The 20,258-nt window shown below is 37.9% G+C and overlaps 3 protein-coding genes across 5 annotated transcripts; 2 read left to right on the plus strand and 1 right to left on the minus strand.

Moving 5' to 3' along the window:
- Positions 1 to 730: 730 nt before the first annotated feature.
- scg2b (secretogranin II b) lies at positions 731 to 5,007 on the plus strand. The gene is made up of 2 exons (XM_037786831.1): positions 731 to 862; positions 2,207 to 5,007. Exon 2 carries the CDS (start codon positions 2,224 to 2,226, stop codon positions 4,120 to 4,122), a length of 1,899 nt encoding a protein of 632 aa, XP_037642759.1. The 5' UTR covers positions 731 to 862; positions 2,207 to 2,223; the 3' UTR covers positions 4,123 to 5,007.
- A 164-nt stretch (positions 5,008 to 5,171) lies between these two features.
- On the minus strand, positions 5,172 to 13,508 carry ap1s3b (adaptor related protein complex 1 subunit sigma 3b). 3 transcript variants are annotated; one of them, XM_037786861.1, is made up of 6 exons: positions 13,316 to 13,508; positions 7,382 to 7,560; positions 7,130 to 7,238; positions 6,805 to 6,942; positions 6,007 to 6,068; positions 5,172 to 5,849 (listed from the first exon to the last, which is right to left on the minus strand). In XM_037786861.1, the coding sequence occupies exons 1-5, from the start codon at positions 13,316 to 13,318 to the stop codon at positions 6,027 to 6,029; spliced, it is 471 nt and encodes a 156-aa protein (XP_037642789.1). In that variant the 5' UTR covers positions 13,319 to 13,508; the 3' UTR covers positions 5,172 to 5,849; positions 6,007 to 6,026. The 3 variants fall into 3 exon arrangements, with proteins under 3 accessions (XP_037642789.1, XP_037642790.1, XP_037642791.1); XM_037786862.1 differs by lacking the exon at positions 13,316 to 13,508 and adding an exon at positions 13,084 to 13,250; XM_037786863.1 differs by lacking the exon at positions 6,007 to 6,068 and having other exon boundaries at positions 13,316 to 13,499.
- A 1,771-nt stretch (positions 13,509 to 15,279) lies between these two features.
- Positions 15,280 to 20,241, plus strand: LOC119498215 (dehydrogenase/reductase SDR family member 12-like). Its single transcript, XM_037786857.1, has 10 exons — positions 15,280 to 15,452; positions 17,109 to 17,242; positions 17,311 to 17,393; positions 17,469 to 17,564; positions 17,645 to 17,726; positions 17,803 to 17,864; positions 18,018 to 18,122; positions 18,281 to 18,371; positions 19,417 to 19,554; positions 19,631 to 20,241. Exons 1-10 carry the CDS (start codon positions 15,397 to 15,399, stop codon positions 19,786 to 19,788), a joined length of 1,005 nt encoding a protein of 334 aa, XP_037642785.1. The 5' UTR covers positions 15,280 to 15,396; the 3' UTR covers positions 19,789 to 20,241.
- Positions 20,242 to 20,258: the final 17 nt, after the last annotated feature.

Consider the following 20,258-nt stretch of genomic DNA (forward strand, 5'->3'; position numbering starts at 1 on the left):
TAACAGATGTTCTCTGGATGATGGGATGGATGGATGGATGGATGGATGGATGGATGGATGTGTCTAGTTGATCTCACCACAAACTCTGTCACCACCCATCCGTGACCTTTGATCAGCAGGTGTCTTGCTGTGGCCTCCTTCATCCAGTCGACCTGCGGAATGCCAGAGCTTTGGCCCCCATGCAGCCGACAGGAGGCTGTTTATCACCGTCTCTGTCAGAGGAGAGGAGGGGGGGGGTGCGCTGAACTGAACTGCGACAGCAACTGTGAGTCATCGCTAGAGGGTTTAACTCTTCATGTGCCATGACGAGAGTGGCAGTGATGTAAAAACTACATATTGTTTTACACCAAAAATGACCAAAAGTGTTTTTTTTTCCTGTGTCAGATTGAAAGTTAATTTCTGGTGCATGTGGAATTTACTTTTAAGATGAATAAAAATGTTGATGTTTAAATAAGCTGGAAGCTTGTTTTATTCCTCTGATTTAATTTCAATAAAATGTGTTATTGTGTTTTGCATGAATGAGAATCCAACATCTCTCTTTGTGAGGCATCAATACATCTGCTGCTCCCAGACTTTTAAAGATCTTTCCAGTCAATAGCTTTCTACAGAGTGGTGCTGTGTGCAACAGAGGACTATTTTTAAAGCAGCCAGCTCTTTAGCATGCCATATCATGAACCTGAATCATTTATATGGATTTTTTTTAGGACCGGCTATTGCGTGTGTTGTGCGATGACGCGGTGGTCAGGTGTTGCCTCATATAACGAGGGGGGAGCTGTCCAAGTGCTGAAAACAGACGAGAACAGAACCGCTCCTGAGGAGATGCCATACACCTTCACTGCTGTCTGAGCTTTATTACCAAAAGGTAAGACGCATTTTTATTATATGTTTTCATTATTTTATTTTATTTTTAGTTCAGCTGAATATCCAAGTGTCTTAGATTGAAAGATTGTTTTTCCCACATTCGCAGATTCCTCCAGATCTCGACACGTTTTTGTTAATGTGGGTTATCAATGTGATAAAAAAAAAACGCGCATCCTAAACAATCCATGATTAAAAATACGTGTGTTGCTATAGTGAAATAACGATGATTTTTAATGATACTGTTATGAGGAGGGAATCGGATGCTGATGCTGAGGTTGCCCATAACAACGCGGTGGATGACTCATCCAGTGATGAGAATGTATCCCCTCACGCGCAGCATCCTATCATTCAATTTGCGGAGCGTAAACTCCCTGGTAGGCATTCATTCAATTCCCGGATAAAAACAAGACTTACGCACGTTTTTGCAACACTGGTCTATCGATCAGCTGCTCAAGTAATGTATTCGTAGATGGTATTTGAATGAGGATTTGTTAGAGGATTGACGGATGTAAAGAGGACAGCTATTCCAACACTGTAAACAATTGCTGTTAATTTACAGCAGGATTTCAACAGTATTAACCTGTTATTGCTAAAAACAGTGCTTTACTGTTAATACAAAAGAAAACCTGTTAAATTACGCTCATAGGCCGTTTTTTTTAACTGAACTATAATGCATTCTTAAAAAAACAAAACACTTTACTGCTGATCAACTGTCTAAAGTATCATCAGTAACAGTTTCATGCAGTATTTTTTTAATTCTGGGACCTGATCTGCACATGTGAGGCTTGTACATTGTACATGATTTTAAAATCAGTGAATTAGCTTTATTGTTCTTCACTCACATGTTGTTCTGGTTTGCATTCTGTGCTTGTAGTCAGCTATAGACAGACATTTTTGGGAAAAGTGTCAACAAGTCTATTATAGCCTTTTTTTGCCTTTAATTGTATTTAGTGTGACTATTCCTATGTCTGTAACCTGCTAAGTCTATTCATCTAGGCAAAAAATAATATTTATTAAAATGTATGTAAAAAATACAACCTAAATAGTGCATTAAAACAAATCAGTGAGTAAAAGAAAGGTGAAAAACAGCTATATAATGTATCTTTAAACAGTAAATTAACTGTAAAATACTGTGAAATTAATAAAAAAAACTGTATTTTTCATTAAAAGTACAAAGCTGTAAATTTCAGCAAAAGTATAATAATGTTAATGTTACAGTAACATAAAGGCAACCCTGCTGCCAGTTCTTTACTGTTATTTTACTGGGAAATTCTTAACAGTGAATGATTGATGGCATGGGTAAATGACCGTCTTACATGTTTCTGCTCTCTTTTGGTTTTCGCAGGTAATACATTGCCTATAATGCTGCATTTGCACCACAAGTTGCCCTTGGGTGGAGCCGTTGTCCTGCTCTTCCTCCTCCATGGATGTGCATCCTCCGTGCAGGCTGCGTCTCTCCCCCGCCACTACCGGCTCCGAGGCGGGGAGGGTGAGGCGCAGCAGCCGGCAGCGCCCTACCAGCCGCCCAGCTCCGACATGATCAAAGCCCTGGAGTACATCGAGAACCTGAAGCAGCAGCGGAACGGAGGAGGAGGAGGGAGAACCGGACCAGAACCAGTGGATTATGACGAAGAAGTGGACAAGTTCCGGGTGCTTCTTCAGCTCGCCTCGCAGCAGCAGCAGGATGAAACCCCCGTGGAGCGTCAGCCTGCACCAAGCACCCAGAGGCAGGACATTACCGCCGAGCAGCTGATGAAAGCCCTGCTCCAGTCGCTCCAGGATCGGCCCAGGAACGACCGACGCACGCACCAAAGGCACCGCGCCAAAGACACGGAGGCTCCAGAGGCTGCAGCAGCACCGGCACCGGCGACACAATACGGTAACTTCCCAAGACCCCACAAGAAATACCCTCTGATGTTTGAAGACGAGGAAAATACAGACGCCAAGAGGGCCACGGAGGATCTGGATGAGCAGTACACTCCTCAGAGCCTCGCCAATTTACGCAGCATCTTTGAAGAACTCGGGAGGATGCCCATGATGGGGGGCCAGAAGAGAGACGTGTTCGGGGATGAGGATGAAGATGAGGATGAAGAAGAAGAAGGAGGTGATGGGTTCAGCCTGAGGAGCCAGGCCTACGACGACGTGGCCGGAGGAGGAGAGGAGGAGTGGGTCCCTGTGGAGGAGAGGGAGGAGACGGAAGAGATGGTGAACAGGAGCCACGAAGAGATGGAGAGGGCACTGGAGGAGGAGATGATGCAGCGCAGGGCGAGGAGCCAGAAGAACCAAGAAGATGAGGCTGATGATAATGATGATGACACCAAGCTGGTGGACTACTACCTCCTGAAGGTCTTGGAGATGAGCGATCAGACGCAGAAGCAGAAGAGGGATAAGACCACCGGAGAGCAGAGGAAGAGGCTGATCCGCCCCTCCATCGTGGATCCAAGAACAGTGAAGGAGCTGCTGCAGCTCTCCTTGAAGCTCCACGTTCCTCCGCAGGATCTCATCGACATGCTGCTCACAGAGGAGCTCAGGAAGTTCCATCGGGAACCCCAAAGAAGCTCAGCTCGCTACACCACCACCACCACCACCACCAACGGCCAGAACACCCCCTCCAAGATCCGGTACTACAGCCGCAGACTGCCAGTGAAGAGCAAGCCCATCCCAGAGGATATGGACAGAGAGGACTTCTTGGACATCATCGGCGTGGAGACTATCAGTAACGAGTATCCCGTGCTGCAGAGACCCATGAAGACCTCCCCATCCTTGGAGAGAATCCCAGCTGCGACCAAACCGGTCGCAAATGCGGCTCTGGTTAAAATCCCTCCAGCTCCATCCTCAGGGCGCAGGGAGAACCTCTTTTTATCCGAGCTCAACAAGATGCCCCTGAAGCGTCAGTCTGCTGTTGATGAAGATGATGATGAAGGTGGTGATGTTGAAGATGAGGTGACCACCTACCTGGCAGCCAAGATCCTCACAGAGTACCCGAACACCATCAGCAAGAGGGACACCCAGGCGCAGCAGCTGAAGGGACAGTTCCCATACGAGCTGTACGAGCGAGTCATGAAGGACTACTTGGGGCAAGCGGAAAACAGTGAAAAAAGGCCGATGGCCAAGAGGGAGACCGAGGTGGCCACGGAGGAGAAAGTAGAGCCCACAGAGATGCAGGAGAAGGAGGAGATGACGGACAAGACGTTGGCTCCACAGACCGTGAATGAAGAGGAGGAGATGGAGAACCATGAAAAAACAGTGGCTGGGATGTAGCACTGCGAAGACGCACGAAAATTATGAATATTTATACTGTCTCAAAAATAAAAGTTTGGTGGACGTGATCTAGTTTACAAATTTATATTATATGACCTATAGCTGGTATTATCACCCTAACGAAAAATGAACTATAGCAATCCAAAACATTTGTAAAAAATAGTCCCTATACTTGCTGCAAGAACATTCTAGACATATTGTATTGATATATCACAGGAGATTAAAGGTGCATACATGAGAAAAAAAAAAATGTATCCTCAGAACACTTTTTGATTTGAACTCTCAAATTGCCAATTAGGCCCTATAACATGTAGATTATAATATCAAGTCACAATGAAATCCAAGTTATTTAAAGTTTTGTGATGTTGTTAAAGGTTTGTTTACATTGATGGTGTTTGTAAACAGGCCTATATTTTCCAATTATAATCAACTGTAATAAAAAAAAAAAAACGCTTATTTTTCATCTATGTCAAACTATTCAATTACACATGTGAATATATCTGTAAATGATAAAGTAAAAATTGCTGACTGGGCCTTTTAAAAACACAAGCATATATACCGACAAAGGAACATTATGGGGATTTTTCGTTAGGGGCAGCGGCAGCAGCAGCGGCAGCAGCAGCGTGCTGGGCTGAGAGCGAGTGTTGTTGTGACTCGTGATATATTCAGGGTTAGTGGATTTAATGTTATTATTATGGATAATTATTTCCAAGTCTAAATATCAGACCGTCGCCTGCCTTCCAACCCTTTCATACTGCGAAGCTCCGTATCGTTGGCCTACCAGTGGTTGTGCTATGTATGCTCATTTTTAAACCATTTTGTACATGTTCAATAATGTGTGATGAATCACAGATGAATAAAGCATCAGCGGTATTATTTTTCTTCTTGCTGAGTTGTGTTGCCTTATTAAAAACACACCGTATACACTATATAGGGAATAAAAAAAAACTTTTTAAACTCGTGTTGATTGTAGTAAACACTGAATTCCACATGGTTTGGTGAGCTTCAAATACACAATTATGGTAAAAAAAATATGTCTCAAAGCAGACTGTTTATCAAAATACACATTTTAATCATAAATTGCACATGATAAAAAATAGTGATATTCACACCCGCACTAGCTCCTTTAAAGACTATTGGTCCCACACATGTGAAATAGGCTATACAGCTTAAAAACAGTAAGAAATTCATCATAATCTGTCTCAATCTGTTGTTTTTGATTTTTTTTTTTCAGATATTAACGAGAGTTGCATATTAGCACAAGTTTTCCAAAATTAATTGGTAGTGTTTATGGAATAAAAACATTCACTTCCAATATATTAATACATTATTTCTATATAAACTCAACAAATTCATAAGCCCAAAATATTTTTTTTTACACCCCGGATCCTACCGCTACTTCATTTACATTTCAATAATGTCAATCAGTGTGAAAACAAAAACTCCCCTTCCTTCAATTGAGCACACGACTGAAAAATATTAGACTTACTCTCAATATGCAGTTACATCACAGCAAAGCTTCAGGCAGAAGACGTTCAATACGCCTGTTTTTTACCTTTTGAAAATGTTCAGTAGGATCAAAGTGATATTACATATCCATACTCAGAAACTTCTTTGACTCGTATACAGTGCGTTTTGGTTCCTGTATTCCTCCCCGTCGTTTTTTTGTGTCCCTTCTTTCTCCCCACGGGTTAAAATGCAGGTTTGCTCATATACTCCTCCATGGTCTAGAATGGAAACACAAAAGAGTTTAGTTTAAAAAAAATCAGCTTCTACACCTTGTAAAAATGCATTATAATACGATTAATATTCACAGGCACACGTCTACATATCACCCGGTATTAAGTGCTGAGCACACCAACTAACACAAGCAGAACATCTAACCTTTCTGTCCATATTCAAGGTCATCCAAACAGCTCGACCTCATACCACTCACTGCTGTCATCCTGAAGCGATAATGGTCAAAATGAATGGGAGGCTACGCTGTTGCACATTAATCCAACTCTTGATTAAAAAAGTGTTAGTCAGCCCGACTTGAGAAGCACAAGAACGACACACCCAGTTAACTACGGTACCACACAGAGCCGTGAACCTACAGGGAGAGCGGGAAGCATCAGCCAAACACTAAAACTACGTCACGTTCCTGTCTCTCTCTCTCGCAATAATGCTGGCAGAGAGAGAGAGAGAGAGAGAGAGAGAGAGACTCACACACACAGAGGGGGGGAGGAAAACAGCAGCACAACACACACGTCTATATAAAAAGGAGCTAATATTCACAAGCCTATAAACTACGAGAAGGAAAGACACACCAGGGAGTCAGCACCACTGTTAATTGAACTCATTATGACACTGACTACTTACGACGTTTCTCACACACACACACATACACACAAACAAACCGAAACAAGTTCCCATACTGGAGCTTGATTCATGATAAGTATTATAAAGAACCAATTTCAGGCATCTGGATCCGTCTAAGTACCCCAAAGCCGAGATTTAAAAAGGAAAAAAAAAGATACAATCAACACTAAACTACAAAACATGTCACCGTTTCTTTAATCATGTCGCGCCGTGCAACAAATGTTACATGCTCACACACACACACACACCACAGATGCAAGCCACGCCTTGTGTTGTGTATGAGAGTGTGTGTGTGTGTGTGTCTGTGTTAGCGCATCTCACCTCCTGTAACATGTCCGAGGCTTCGATGGAGCGGTTCACCATTTGTTTGGAGGTTTCCTGTATTTCGCCTCCCATTAGAAACTCATCCAGGATAAAATAGGCCTTCTCAAAGTTAAAGATTATGTCCAGCTCACACACCTGAGAGGAGGTTTGTTGAGATTATTATAAAACAGTTGCAGAATATACTTACATTTTTTCACTTTAAAACTGCTGTTTTGTATGATCTTTACAGCCTAGTTCAATATTGATTTAAGCTACCATAATATTTCAAGTTACACATTAATCTATATATTGAATAAAAGGAAGGTGAAACACAGTGAAATACATTGCCAAAGTATTTGTCCAGCAGCTCCACGTAGCGATGTATAACCTCCAGGGCTATCAGCTCATTCTCCCCGTTGTCTATGCCCAAGCAGAAATACAAGCTCGCGTACCTGAGGAAAAGGTGAAAGACATTCCAGCTGATATAAATAAATAGTTATACATTATTTCCACAGCAGGTGTAACTATGAGTAGAACAGATACAGGTGGGTTCCGGTGCTTTCTAATTAAACAAACATGCGGGGGCAGCACCCACCTCTTGTAAATAATCTTCAGGTCTTTCCAGTGCAGGAAGTTACAGGAGCGTGGTTGCCGTGCCAACACCATGGTGGTCATGTCCCTAGTGATCTTCTTCTTCTCACGTTCTGACATGGGCGTGAACCACTTCTGCAGACGCAGCTTCCCCTGGCGACTGAAGAGGAGCAGGAAGCGCATCTGACAACACAGACACACGGCAGGGTCAGAGGGGCAATGACGCATGCATGAACTGAGGGGATGACTTGTATCAAGAATTATTAGGGCTGTCCTGGAACAAAGACATTCTTAGTAGACTAATACTCATACCTGTTTGTCAACTAATCGATTAATACACACGATTTACACAAAAGCACCACTTTAAATCTTGTGTTTCCCAGAGATGTGCTCGTATGTTTCTTGGAAATAAGTCATTCAGCGTGAAAAAAAGCATTAAAAAAATTACTAATCGACGAAAGAAATCTAAGTGGATTAAAACCAAAACAGCTGATTAGTCAACGAATCGACTAAGAGGGGGCAGCCCTAACAAATACGCACACAGGTCCACACAAAGTCTTTGCAGAGGACATTATTAACTACCCTCTAACACACAAACCACGGGTCAAAAGAGTGGTTTGCTGTTGCCATCATGACTCTTTAAAGAGTAACTACACTAACCAAACATCACTAAAGAGAGGACAAAAAAGGGCTTGACAGGCAGAAATGTGAAGGTCAACAAATGATTGAGGAAGAGGTAGTTTTGGAGTTTCCTTTACGCTTTTCAAGAGAGCTAAGGAGTTGGATTTTACATTATGTGCTTCCTAGCATTGGAAATAGATTTAGCTACATATCGAAATGGACATTAATGTTACCGCATTTCTATTGGAATTGCTAATGTTAATCAACATGATGCCTTTCAATCACGTTCAGTCTCGTTTGTGTCGCCTCACTGTTTTGACCGACGCTCGCTCGCGTGTACAGAGTCCCTTTAATCGAGAAAATAATCGGCAGATTGATTGATAATGAAAGTAATTGTTAGTTGCAGTACAACAACAAGAAACAGTGCCAGCTAATAAGTCAGTTAATTATAAGGAATAGGGGTGTGAGAAAATATCGAAAATGTCGAGTATCGTGATATTATGTTTTGTGATACTGTATCGATTCTCAAAAACGCTGCATCGATTTTTAGTTAATAGCTTACATGCAAAGATGAACTCAGTCAATACTTTATTTCATTTGCAAAGAGACGCGCCCTCTCAGTGTATGTACCATCTCAAAGTAGTGCTATGAAGCTGGATGTTACAGGGATTGTGATAAATGAAAATGCAGATCCCACAATTCTGATTGCATTAAAAAAGTTAACTTTATTTTACTCAGTTTTTATACATATGGTGGTTTTATACTATGACAGTTTTCCTAAAATTAGATTTAAAAAATCGTAATATATTGCCTTGCTTACAGTACCGCAATATATCGCAATATATTGAATCGTAACCCCCCGTATCATGATACGTATCGTATGGCCAGATCTTGGCAAAACACAACCCTAATAAGGAAGGTGTGAACATTATGATACACAAGATATTCCCATTTGTTCCCATTCTTGTGAAGGGCTCATTGCATGGGTGGAAAAAAGTACAAAATGCAAGTCTCCCTCAAAAAGGTCACTGTGACCCTGATGAAGACCTATGTTGGTCGCAACACATTGGTCATTTTAAACAATTATTGCCATGTAAATTCATCCCTCTGAGACCTCCGCGATCCCGACCGACTTTACTGTCTTTCAGAGTCTGTAGCAGGTTCAGTTTTAAAGCTCGTATGAAACTAGAAAACCTAATCTACTGGTAACAACAATGTCTATCAGCTTGTCAGAAAGGAGGCTAGAAGGGGTTCCTTGACCTCTGACCTCAAGATATGCGACTGAAAATGGGTTCTATGGGTACCCACGAGTTTCCCCTTTACAGACATGCCCACTTTATGATAATCACATGCAGTTTGGGGCAAAAAACATGTAGTTTAATGCATACAGTACAAATGTGTTATTTTCGCCTATTCTTAAAATTATGTTTTTGAATATTTCTGCATACTGGGGTCCCTAAACAGTCTTGGAATTACATATTGTGGATTGTTGGAGAAACCAAATACATAAAGTATGGGACATTGTTGTACAGTGTGGAAATATTTTTTATCTCTAAGTCTGCAGCTATTTTAGGAAAATGTCAGAGTTCAATTAGTTTCAACAAACTGAGGAAGTAGCTTATACCTCCACTGTGAAGTGGACAGAAAAAACACATACTGCATTGATATAAAACCACATTATAGCTACTAGAAATAAAAAAACCACATGCTGCATTGATATAAAACCACATTATAGCTACTAGAAATAAAAAAAACACACATACTGCATTGATATAAAACCACATTATAGCTACTAGAAATAAAAAAATACATGCTGCATTGATATAAAACCACATTATAGCTACTAGAAATAAAAAAAACACATGCTGCATTGATATAAAACCACATTATAGCTACTAGAAATAAAAAAAACACACATACTGCATTGATATAAAACCACATTATAGCTACTAGAAATAAAAAAACACATACTGCATTGATATAAAACCACATTATAGCTACTAGAAATAAAAAAACACATGCTGCATTGATATAAAACCACATTATAGCTACTAGAAATAAAAAAAACACATGCTGCATTGATATAAAACCACATTATAGCTACTAGAAATAAAAAAAAACACATACTGCATTGATATAAAACCACATTATAGCTACTAGAAATAAAAAAAACACATGCTGCATTGATATAAAACCACATTATAGCTACTAGAAATAAAAAAACACATACTGCATTGATATAAAACCACATTATAGCTACTAGAAATAAAAAAAACACATGCTGCATTGATATAAAACCACATTATAGCTACTAGAAATAAAAAAAACACATACTGCATTGATATAAAACCACATTATAGCTACTAGAAATAAAAAAAACACATACTGCATTGATATAAAACCACATTATAGCTACTAAAAATAAAAAAACACATACTGCATTGATATAAAACCACATTATAGCTACTAAACATAAAAAAACACACATACTGCATTGATATAAAACCACATTATAGCTACTAAAAATAAAAAAACACACACTGCATTGACATGAAACCACATTATAGCTACTAGAAATAAAAAAAACACATGCTGCATTGATATAAAACCACATTATAGCTACTAGAAATAAAAAAACACATACTGCATTGATATAAAACCACATTATAGCTACTAAAAATAAAAAACACACATACTGCATTGATATAAAACCACATAGCTACTAAAAATAAAAAAAACACACATACTGCATTGATATAAAACCACATTATAGCTACTAAAAATAAAAAAACACACATACTGCATTGATATAAAACCACATTATAGCTACTAGAAATAAAAAAAACACACATACTGCATTGATATAAAACCACATTATAGCTACTAGAAATAAAAAAATACATGCTGCATTGATATAAAACCACATTATAGCTACTAGAAATAAAAAAAACACATGCTGCATTGATATAAAACCACATTATAGCTACTAGAAATAAAAAAAAACACATACTGCATTGATATAAAACCACATTATAGCTACTAGAAATAAAAAAAACACATGCTGCATTGATATAAAACCACATTATAGCTACTAGAAATAAAAAAAACACATACTGCATTGATATAAAACCACATTATAGCTACTAGAAATAAAAAAAACACATGCTGCATTGATATAAAACCACATTATAGCTACTAGAAATAAAAAAAAACACATACTGCATTGATATAAAACCACATTATAGCTACTAGAAATAAAAAAAACACATACTGCATTGATATAAAACCACATTATAGCTACTAAAAATAAAAAAACACATACTGCATTGATATAAAACCACATTATAGCTACTAAACATAAAAAAACACACATACTGCATTGATATAAAACCACATTATAGCTACTAAAAATAAAAAAACACACACTGCATTGACATGAAACCACATTATAGCTACTAGAAATAAAAAAAACACACATGCTGCATTGATATAAAACCACATTATAGCTACTAGAAATAAAAAAACACATACTGCATTGATATAAAACCACATTATAGCTACTAAAAATAAAAAACACACATACTGCATTGATATAAAACCACATAGCTACTAAAAATAAAAAAAACACACATACTGCATTGATATAAAACCACATTATAGCTACTAAAAATAAAAAACACACATACTGCATTGATATAAAACCACATTATAGCTACTAAAAATAAAAAAAACACATACTGCATTGATATAAAACCACATTATAGCTACTAGAAATAAAAAACACACATACTGCATTGATATAAAACCACATTATAGCTACTAAAAATAAAAAACACACATACTGCATTGATATAAAACCACATTATAGCTACTAGAAATAAAAAAAACACATACTGCATTGATATAAAACCACATTATAGCTACTAAAAATAAAAAACACACATACTGCATTGATATAAAACCACATAGCTACTAAAAATAAAAAAAACACACATACTGCATTGATATAAAACCACATTATAGCTACTAAAAATAAAAAACACACATACTGCATTGATATAAAACCACATTATAGCTACTAAAAATAAAAAAAACACATACTGCATTGATATAAAACCACATTATAGCTACTAGAAATAAAAAACACACATACTGCATTGATATAAAACCACATTATAGCTACTAGAAATAAAAAAAACACATGCTGCATTGATATAAAACCACATTATAGCTACTAGAAATAAAAAAAACACATACTGCATTGATATAAAACCACATTATAGCTACTAAAAATAAAAAAACACATACTGCATTGATATAAAACCACATTATAGCTACTAAAAATAAAAAAACACATACTGCATTGATATAAAACCACATTATAGCTACTAAAAATAAAAACACACATACTGCATTGATATAAAACCACATTATAGCTACTAAAAATAAAAACACACATACTGCATTGATATAAAACCACATTATAGCTACTAAAAATAAAAAAACACATACTGCATTGATATAAAACCACATTATAGCTACTAGAAATAAAAAACACACATACTGCATTGATATAAAACCACATTATAGCTACTAGAAATAAAAAAAACACACATACTGCATTGATATAAAACCACATTATAGCTACTAGAAATAAAAAACACACATACTGCATTGATATAAAACCACATTATAGCTACTAGAAATAAAAAAAACACATACTGCATTGATATAAAACCACATTATAGCTACTAGAAATAAAAAAAACACATACTGCATTGATATAAAACCACATTATAGCTACTAGAAATAAAAAAAACACATACTGCATTGATATAAAACCACATTATAGCTATTAGAAATAAAAAAACACATACTGCATTGATATAAAACCACATTATAGCTACTAGAAATAATAAATAAAAAAAAAAAGCAGGCCTACAGCCAGTCCTCATACTGGTATTTCCAGGTGTGTGTGTCCTGTGTCACCCCACAGGCAAATAGATATGGAAAGCATCAAACTGCCACCATTGTAGGACCTGCAGAACCTGTTAGACTGAGGGGACCTGTTAAGGAAACACACACCTTACATCCGGCTGTCGCTTTTAAGGGAACACCAGCAATAAAGTAAAATTAAACCCACAATAGAAACCCAATGCTACCTTGGCGGCCTGACAGAAACAAACTAGGCCTCAGAGCAATAAAGGAAGTGGAGTAGAGGTGGTGCTATAGCTTCTTTAGCTACCTGTCAGCGACAACAGGTGCGACAGGTGAATAGAGTGACGTCATGCGTAAAAACAACCAGGTAAACACTCACCATTTTGACGCTGCGCCAAAGAGCTATAAACGCTATCAAAAGATTAGAAAAAGAAAGCACTTTAACCCTCACAAAGGGTCAACTGGTCCGGCTGAACGCATATCTATCCGTGGCTCTCTCCAGTCAGTGTGGAAGTTGGTTAACTCCGCCCCCTTGCTGGCTGTCCGCCGGGCGGAGCGGTGCCTGAAGGACGCGTCACCACACCTCCCAACCATCTGGATTGGTTGTTTGTTTCTGTCCATTCATCTAGAGATGTGCCTGGTCGTCCTTATTTGAGGATATACAGTGGGAGAAAGCTTGGAACATTTGTGATAAATACTGTATCGATAAAAAACTTAAGGAGATTCAAGTTTCAAGTTATTGCATCCAGTAAAACTTGTGTTCAACACTGTAAAAAATTATATTTTTTTACAGTTTTTTTCAAGACATTTTACATTTTTTGTCTGTATTTCAAAATGACAGAAAAAAATGTAAAAAATTACATGTTTCATTTGTGATTTATATGTAAATGGTTTTAGATTTACAGTATTTTTTGTAATCACAATCGTAATTATCTGTATTTAAGCTTTTCTTGATCATTTTTAAAGATACTTATTCTGTTTTTTAGAGGTTTATGACTCTATTTTAACAATTAATTTATGTTAGAAGAAAAGGATTTCATGGAATTCTAAAAATATTTCTTGGAAAAATACAGATTTTTTTTGCAAAACTTCTGAGTTAATGTAAATTTGGACTTTTGCAACATAAAATTACAAGTTTCATTTGTGATTTATATGTAAATGGTCTTAGATTTACGGTGTATTACTCTATTCTAACAATAAATATATGTAATTTCCATTATTTTACACTTCTTTTTACAGTGAAGCTGCATATTGATTACAAGTGTGATTTCTGTGGACTTGAAAAAGAGAGTATTTCCCATCTATTCTTTCTTTCTGTATATATACAATAATATTCTGGTTTGATGTTGCCAACTTTCTACAAAAGAAACTTAAGATGAATGTTGTAATAAAATAGGTTTGATGTAATTTAGTCAAGATAAGATTGGAAATAACATGCTATACAGTTATTTAATATCTTTGGAAAATTTCAAATCCATAAGACAAAAATGGTCAGGAAGCAGGCCAACTTTCCTGGATTTTATTAATGGTTGGTATGTTTTTTTTTATCTATAAGCCCATTCTGGGTAGACTCCCCTGTTATTTATCTGTCTTTCTAACCAGAAATCATGGCAATTATGGGTTACGGTATCAGGACACTATGCTTTATGACTGTTCCCAGAGTTCGGACTGAGTTGGGAAAGAAGGCCTTTATGTTTTCTGCACCATCTGCATGGAATAGCCTGCAAAATTAACTTAAAGTCCAGGACCTAGTCATCCTAAATGAATTTAAGGGCATGGGGAAATCTATAGAAATGGACTCTATCGATAATTGTACTTGTTTTGATTGAAATAGGATTATATGGCTTCCCTGCACTTTTACGGTATGGCACCTTTGAACTAATCTATTGTTGTTGTTTTTTCAAATGTGTGTGTATGAAACTGTTTGTACTGCTGCCATTCTTGGTTAGGTCACCCTTTAAAAACAGATTTTAATCTCAATGGGTCTAAACCAGGTTAAATAAAGGTTAATGAAAAATTAATTTAAACAGCATAGCACCATCATAACCTACATTAAAAACAAGAAAAGCCATTAAGACTTATACATTATTAAATTATTATAATATGATGTATATGACATAAACACAAACCCTGGTATTATGAAATGTATATGTAATTATTTTTGTTTTGTCTTCTTTTTTTTTTGTTCAACTGTCAAAATGTATCTGTACCTTTGTTAAGGAGCATGAGTTCAATAAGTGTGTGGATGCAGCCCGTCACAACCTTTAAAGATATACCTCGTGATTTAGTACAGAGCATTTGAACTAATATCACTTGACTGTGTTTCAGTGTTATTCCCATGCGGTGTCGGCAGAGAGCAGCTGTGCTCCCTCTCTGTCTGCTTCATGTGATGCTGATCTGTCACAGTGGTTTACCAGGACTAAGGCTAACTGGTGCACTTCTTGGGATTCACTTGATACCATGTCTCTGTACAGAAATGCCATCTGGTTTTGGAATGGAATCCACCAATATACAAGGTCAGTCGACACGTTGAGTCGATACTTTGGAGCTTATCTAGAGATGTAGAGACATTTCTATCGCATGTTGCTTTGTCAGTCAGTGTAAAGTGCTATTTCATGGGAGTAGGAAGCATTGAAAATGTGGGTGGGACAATCTAACTGGGGGTCTAGAGGTGATCCTCTCTACTCTTATCAGAGTAGAGGTCATTTCCTGCATTCTGGTGTCTTTTAACAAGTAGTTTGATACTTTTATCTGGCTATGAGGAAAAATAATGGGTACATTTTGTAATTTTGTTTATTCAAACTTGATGATCTCTTTATGCTTGCATGCAATTGCGATTTCTGTCCTCTGAGACCCACAGTAGACCAGTTTTGTCTTTTTTAGGGAGGTACAGGGGGTCTTTAGGGGGAGATAGCAAGTCAACAGTAGAGGCCACATAGAAGTGGTGTTCATCATCTGAAAGCTGGGAACCTGAAGATTCATTTGTGTGTCAAGTTGTCAAGTTGTTCTAGTCATAAATCAGAAATTATTATGAATGAATTATTTAAAATAAATTGTAAAAGAGTATAAGGGCTTAGAACATTATGATAGAAGTATATGATGTCCATTCCCATGCTCTAATATGTCTCATAGGTTGTTGCAGCACTGTTTGGGTTGATACCATTTGTTAAACAGACTTGGTGCTAAATTTAACCATTTTTTTACTAATCAATAAATGATAAAAAAAATGATCAATAATCCCTCCAAAATACTACATGAAGACACCAAGACTTAAAGGAACACCATAGAAAAAGTCATGCTGTGACTTGGTATCAAAAACTTTTGACATTTGGAGATTTCTGCAAGAATTGCATTTTTTGGCGATTGGATGACGAGCACTTCTGTTCTGGAAACTTCTCAGAAACACCCTTATTGTCAATCTACCTAGGAAAGTCATACACCCTCTGAATGCCCTAGGTCCTTAGTTTGTAGCTGTACATTTTTATCACGCTGTGATTATCCTAGAGGTCACCACAGGTCATGTTATACAGAGAGGTCAAGTTTCAAAAAATGCTGTCACTATAATGAAATGGCTACTATGGGGATTAACATCATCACACATTAATACAATTGGGCTCATTGGATCCACAAGAGTTTCAGCTTTACAGGAATCTCGTGGGTACCCATAGAACCCATTTTCAGTCACATATCTTGAGGTCAGAGGTCAAGGAACCACTTCTGATCTCTTCCCTGACAAGCTAGCATGACATGGTTGTTTGTAGTAGATTAGGTTTTCTAGTTTCATCTGAGCTTTAAAACTGAACCTGCTACAGACTCTGAAAGAAAGTCGGTCGGGATCGCGGAGGTCTCAGAGGGATGAATTTTTTTTAATGTTATCAAATAGTCTAAAATGTTATTCCTGCTTGTTGGCTGGCTACATAAAGGATATATTGTCTGTAAAATGTATTTTATGTCATTTCTTTGAGCCTAAAGTCTGCTGAACAGAGGAATATCAGCGGTCTGATCACCGTATGGCACACATCACCACACAAACTGGCCTTTATGTGCAATTACAATAGTTCCATTGACAGCTGATGACATCCACATCACCGGACTCGACTGAAGCTAAAACGTGGAGAGAGAAAAACACTGCACATTAGTGATGATTAGAGTGTTTTTCCGTGTGCCTTTAGGAGGGGATATGAGGCAGCATTTAAACACTTCAAGCCCCAAGACCTGGATGTGTCCGTCGTGGGAAGGTCTTTTATGATCACCGGAGCCAACAGTGGGATTGGCAAGGTGACAGCCATGGCTATAGCCAAGAAAGGTAATAGTTATGCTCTCTGCCAGGCACTTTATATTGATAGAAAATCAACTTGAATGTTTTGTTTGCAGGTGGGACAGTCCACATGGTGTGTAGGAACAGAGATAAAGCAGAAGAAGCCAGGGCGGACATCGTCAGGGAGTGTGGGAACACAGTGAGTGTTGAAGTGACAAAACCCATGATCTGTGTGTGTGAGAGAGAGAGACTGATGCTTATCTGGTTATTCTAGGAAGTATACATCCACATCGTGGATATGTCAGAGACATGCCAAGTCTGGGAGTTTGCAGAGGCCTTCAGGAAGCAGTATTCAGCCTTGAATGTGTTGGTAGGTGTCTCCATCATAAATCTGCCTTCATAAACTGATAATGTTGTGATCTGACTTCTCTACAATTTCTTATGTGACAGATAAATAATGCAGGCTGCATGGTGCATAAGAGAGCGGTGAATGCTGAGGGCCTGGAGAAGAACTTTGCCACCAACACTATGGGTGAGTGATGCTTAAAGAGTGCCATGCTGCGGCACACAGAACAGTGTTAAAATGTGACTTTTCTGTATCTCTTTAGGGGTGTACATCCTCACCCAGACTCTCATACCACTTCTACAGAAGAGCCGGGATCCAAGGGTGGTATGACCACACACATACACACACACACACACAAACACACACAAAGTGCTCATCTGCATCATTGTGAACACTGGACAGCATAAAGACACTTTTGTCCACGCTGTAGTGGCTGTTGTCTCAGCACACTGTGGCCCTTTTCTCCCTGTCCGTTAGATCACCGTGTCCTCGGGAGGCATGCTGGTGCAGAAACTCAGAGTTAATGACTTGCAGTCAGAGAAGGGCTACTTTGATGGCCTCATGGTCTACGCCCAGAACAAGGTGGGAGAGGAGAATGTAATCCAGGTTTGGATTTGTCTGTGTAATGTGGTTGAACAGAAGAAAAAAAGATATACAGTAAAATAGTAATGCAAAATGCATTTGCAGTAGTAGTGAATACTGCAGACACATTTCTAAGCAGATGTGTTGTTTCTTCTCAGAGACAGCAGGTGGTGCTGACACAACAGTGGGCCAAAGCTAATCCGGTCATTCACTTCTCTGTGATGCATCCAGGCTGGGCAGATACACCAGGTACTGACTCATTGGGCAGCTCACCCAAATAGCTCAAAAACTATTGCTACTGCTGCTGGTATTTATTCTATTTTTCTCAAAAAAAAAAAAAAAAAATCACACAGTCTGTACTTCCACAGCAGTCTCCTTGTCCATCAAACAACAATTCTCCTGATGGTGGTGCTATAGTAAATGTCTTCATTTGTTGCTATACAGTAAATTAAGCCACTGGAAAATGAGTAAAATTAGCTGGAGTCAACTACAATATTAAAATGGTGATTGCACTTGTTAATGTTTAATTAATTATTATTATTATTATTATTATTATTAATAATAATAATAATAATAATCCAGTATTATAACATGTAGGTATGTAACAATGACAGAGCACATTTTCACCTTTAAACTTCAAGTACATCTTGCTGATAATACTTTCATACTTTTCCTTTTGTAAGGTTTTGAATGCAAGTATTATTAAATTGTGATATTTCAACCTCTATTTAGCCTAAATAAATGATCTGAATACTTCTACCACTGATTGTTCAGAAAATTCAGCAAAATTGGAGCCCATAACATATAAAATATGTGATCCTCATGTGAACATCTGCCTTCATAGCTAAAATAATATTTACATAATAGCTGTGATTTTGAGCTGTAAGACACAAGACATGAGGTAGATGAAGTATTTAGCATTTGTTTTTTAAATTCTGCCAAATTTTTTAAGGATTATTTAAATGGATAGGTAATTGAGTATGCATTAGAATGATTTTAAAGAAAGAATTTAAAAGAAATATTCTTATTTCTATCATATTATTTTGTCACCTTCATTTTGTGAAAAATTACCAAACTATTTTTAAGTGAATCTGTCTTTGAGGTCCTACTTTTAAAAATGTATTTTAACACTTTCAGTTTCACTGTACCTGCAGATCATTCATGATAATTCTCATCTGTCTGTATTGGAAACCTTGCTTCTGTTTCATTTGCTTCAGTAGAAACAGTCAGTCACTCTTTAATAACCCAATATACACACCAATAACCCTGGCTGATTTTCTTCTCCTGTTTCCAGCTGTTTCTACATCAATGCCTCAGTTCCACCAGATGATGGGTGAGAGGCTGCGCGGCGTGGAGCAGGGAGCCGACACTGTGTTGTGGTTGGCCTTGTCCAAAGCCGCAGCCAGGACACGCAGCGGCCAGTTCTTCCAAGGTGAGCTGCATCAAGTGTGACTTCAACAGAGTTCAATCTTCTGAGGTGACCTCTGACAGACTGTTTGCGTTTGCAGATCGTACGCCCGTTCCTGCCCACCTGCCTCTGGCCTGGACTCACAGCTCTGCTGAAGAGATTCAACATTTCATGACTCAGCTGGAGACTTTGGCCAGAGCCATTCAGTCACAACCTGATGTAGAGCTCAACGGGCCTTCCAGACCTCATTTTGTCTGAATCCTGATACAAATGTTACACCATATGTAACCGGCCCATTAAAGCATTAGATAAAATGAGATCAATTTCTCAAAATGTTCACATATTTGCCATGGTTAGTCTTGTTTGTCTAATGTAATTCCTAATTCTAGACAGGACAGGTCATAGGTCAATGTCACATGAGTTATCTGTGATGTCAATATGAGGTAACTGGACTATCCGCACTGAAAATATCACAAACTATTGATTTAAAGACAAAAGTAATTGATTTGGATTGACTATCTTATCATTAGCAGTTACTGAACACATGTAAAATCGTACCTGTCTATTATCCAGATGTAAAACAACATGTATTGGGTTATCTGCTGGATGTGATTGTGATTTTTAACTTGTAACTGTAACAATCCTCACAAGGAGACAATATCAAAATATTGTATTTTTCTTCATGTAATAAAGAAGAACATTTTAACCGGAGCAGATAACGTGGGCCC

This window comes from Sebastes umbrosus, chromosome 12 (assembly GCF_015220745.1).
Source record: "Sebastes umbrosus isolate fSebUmb1 chromosome 12, fSebUmb1.pri, whole genome shotgun sequence".
NCBI lineage: Eukaryota > Metazoa > Chordata > Actinopteri > Perciformes > Sebastidae > Sebastes > Sebastes umbrosus.

What these genes read in the sequence shown, in the direction of transcription:
- scg2b (XM_037786831.1), top strand. Translation starts at nt 2,224, where the DNA reads ATGCTGCATTTGCACCACAAGTTGCCCTTGGGTGGAGCCGTTGTCCTG.
- ap1s3b (XM_037786861.1), bottom strand. An exon ending in CTGAAGATTATTTACAAGAG is followed by an intron (nt 7,239 to 7,381) that starts GTGGGTGCTGCC and finishes CCTTTTCCTCAG; the next exon opens with GTACGCGAGCTTGTATTTCT. An exon ending in CCTCGGACATGTTACAGGAG is followed by an intron (nt 6,069 to 6,804) that starts GTGAGATGCGCT and finishes TTATCGCTTCAG; the next exon opens with GATGACAGCAGTGAGTGGTA.
- LOC119498215 (XM_037786857.1), top strand. Translation starts at nt 15,397, where the DNA reads ATGTCTCTGTACAGAAATGCCATCTGGTTTTGGAATGGAATCCACCAA. An exon ending in TCAGGGAGTGTGGGAACACA is followed by an intron (nt 17,394 to 17,468) that starts GTGAGTGTTGAA and finishes TGGTTATTCTAG; the next exon opens with GAAGTATACATCCACATCGT. An exon ending in AGAGCCGGGATCCAAGGGTG is followed by an intron (nt 17,865 to 18,017) that starts GTATGACCACAC and finishes CCTGTCCGTTAG; the next exon opens with ATCACCGTGTCCTCGGGAGG.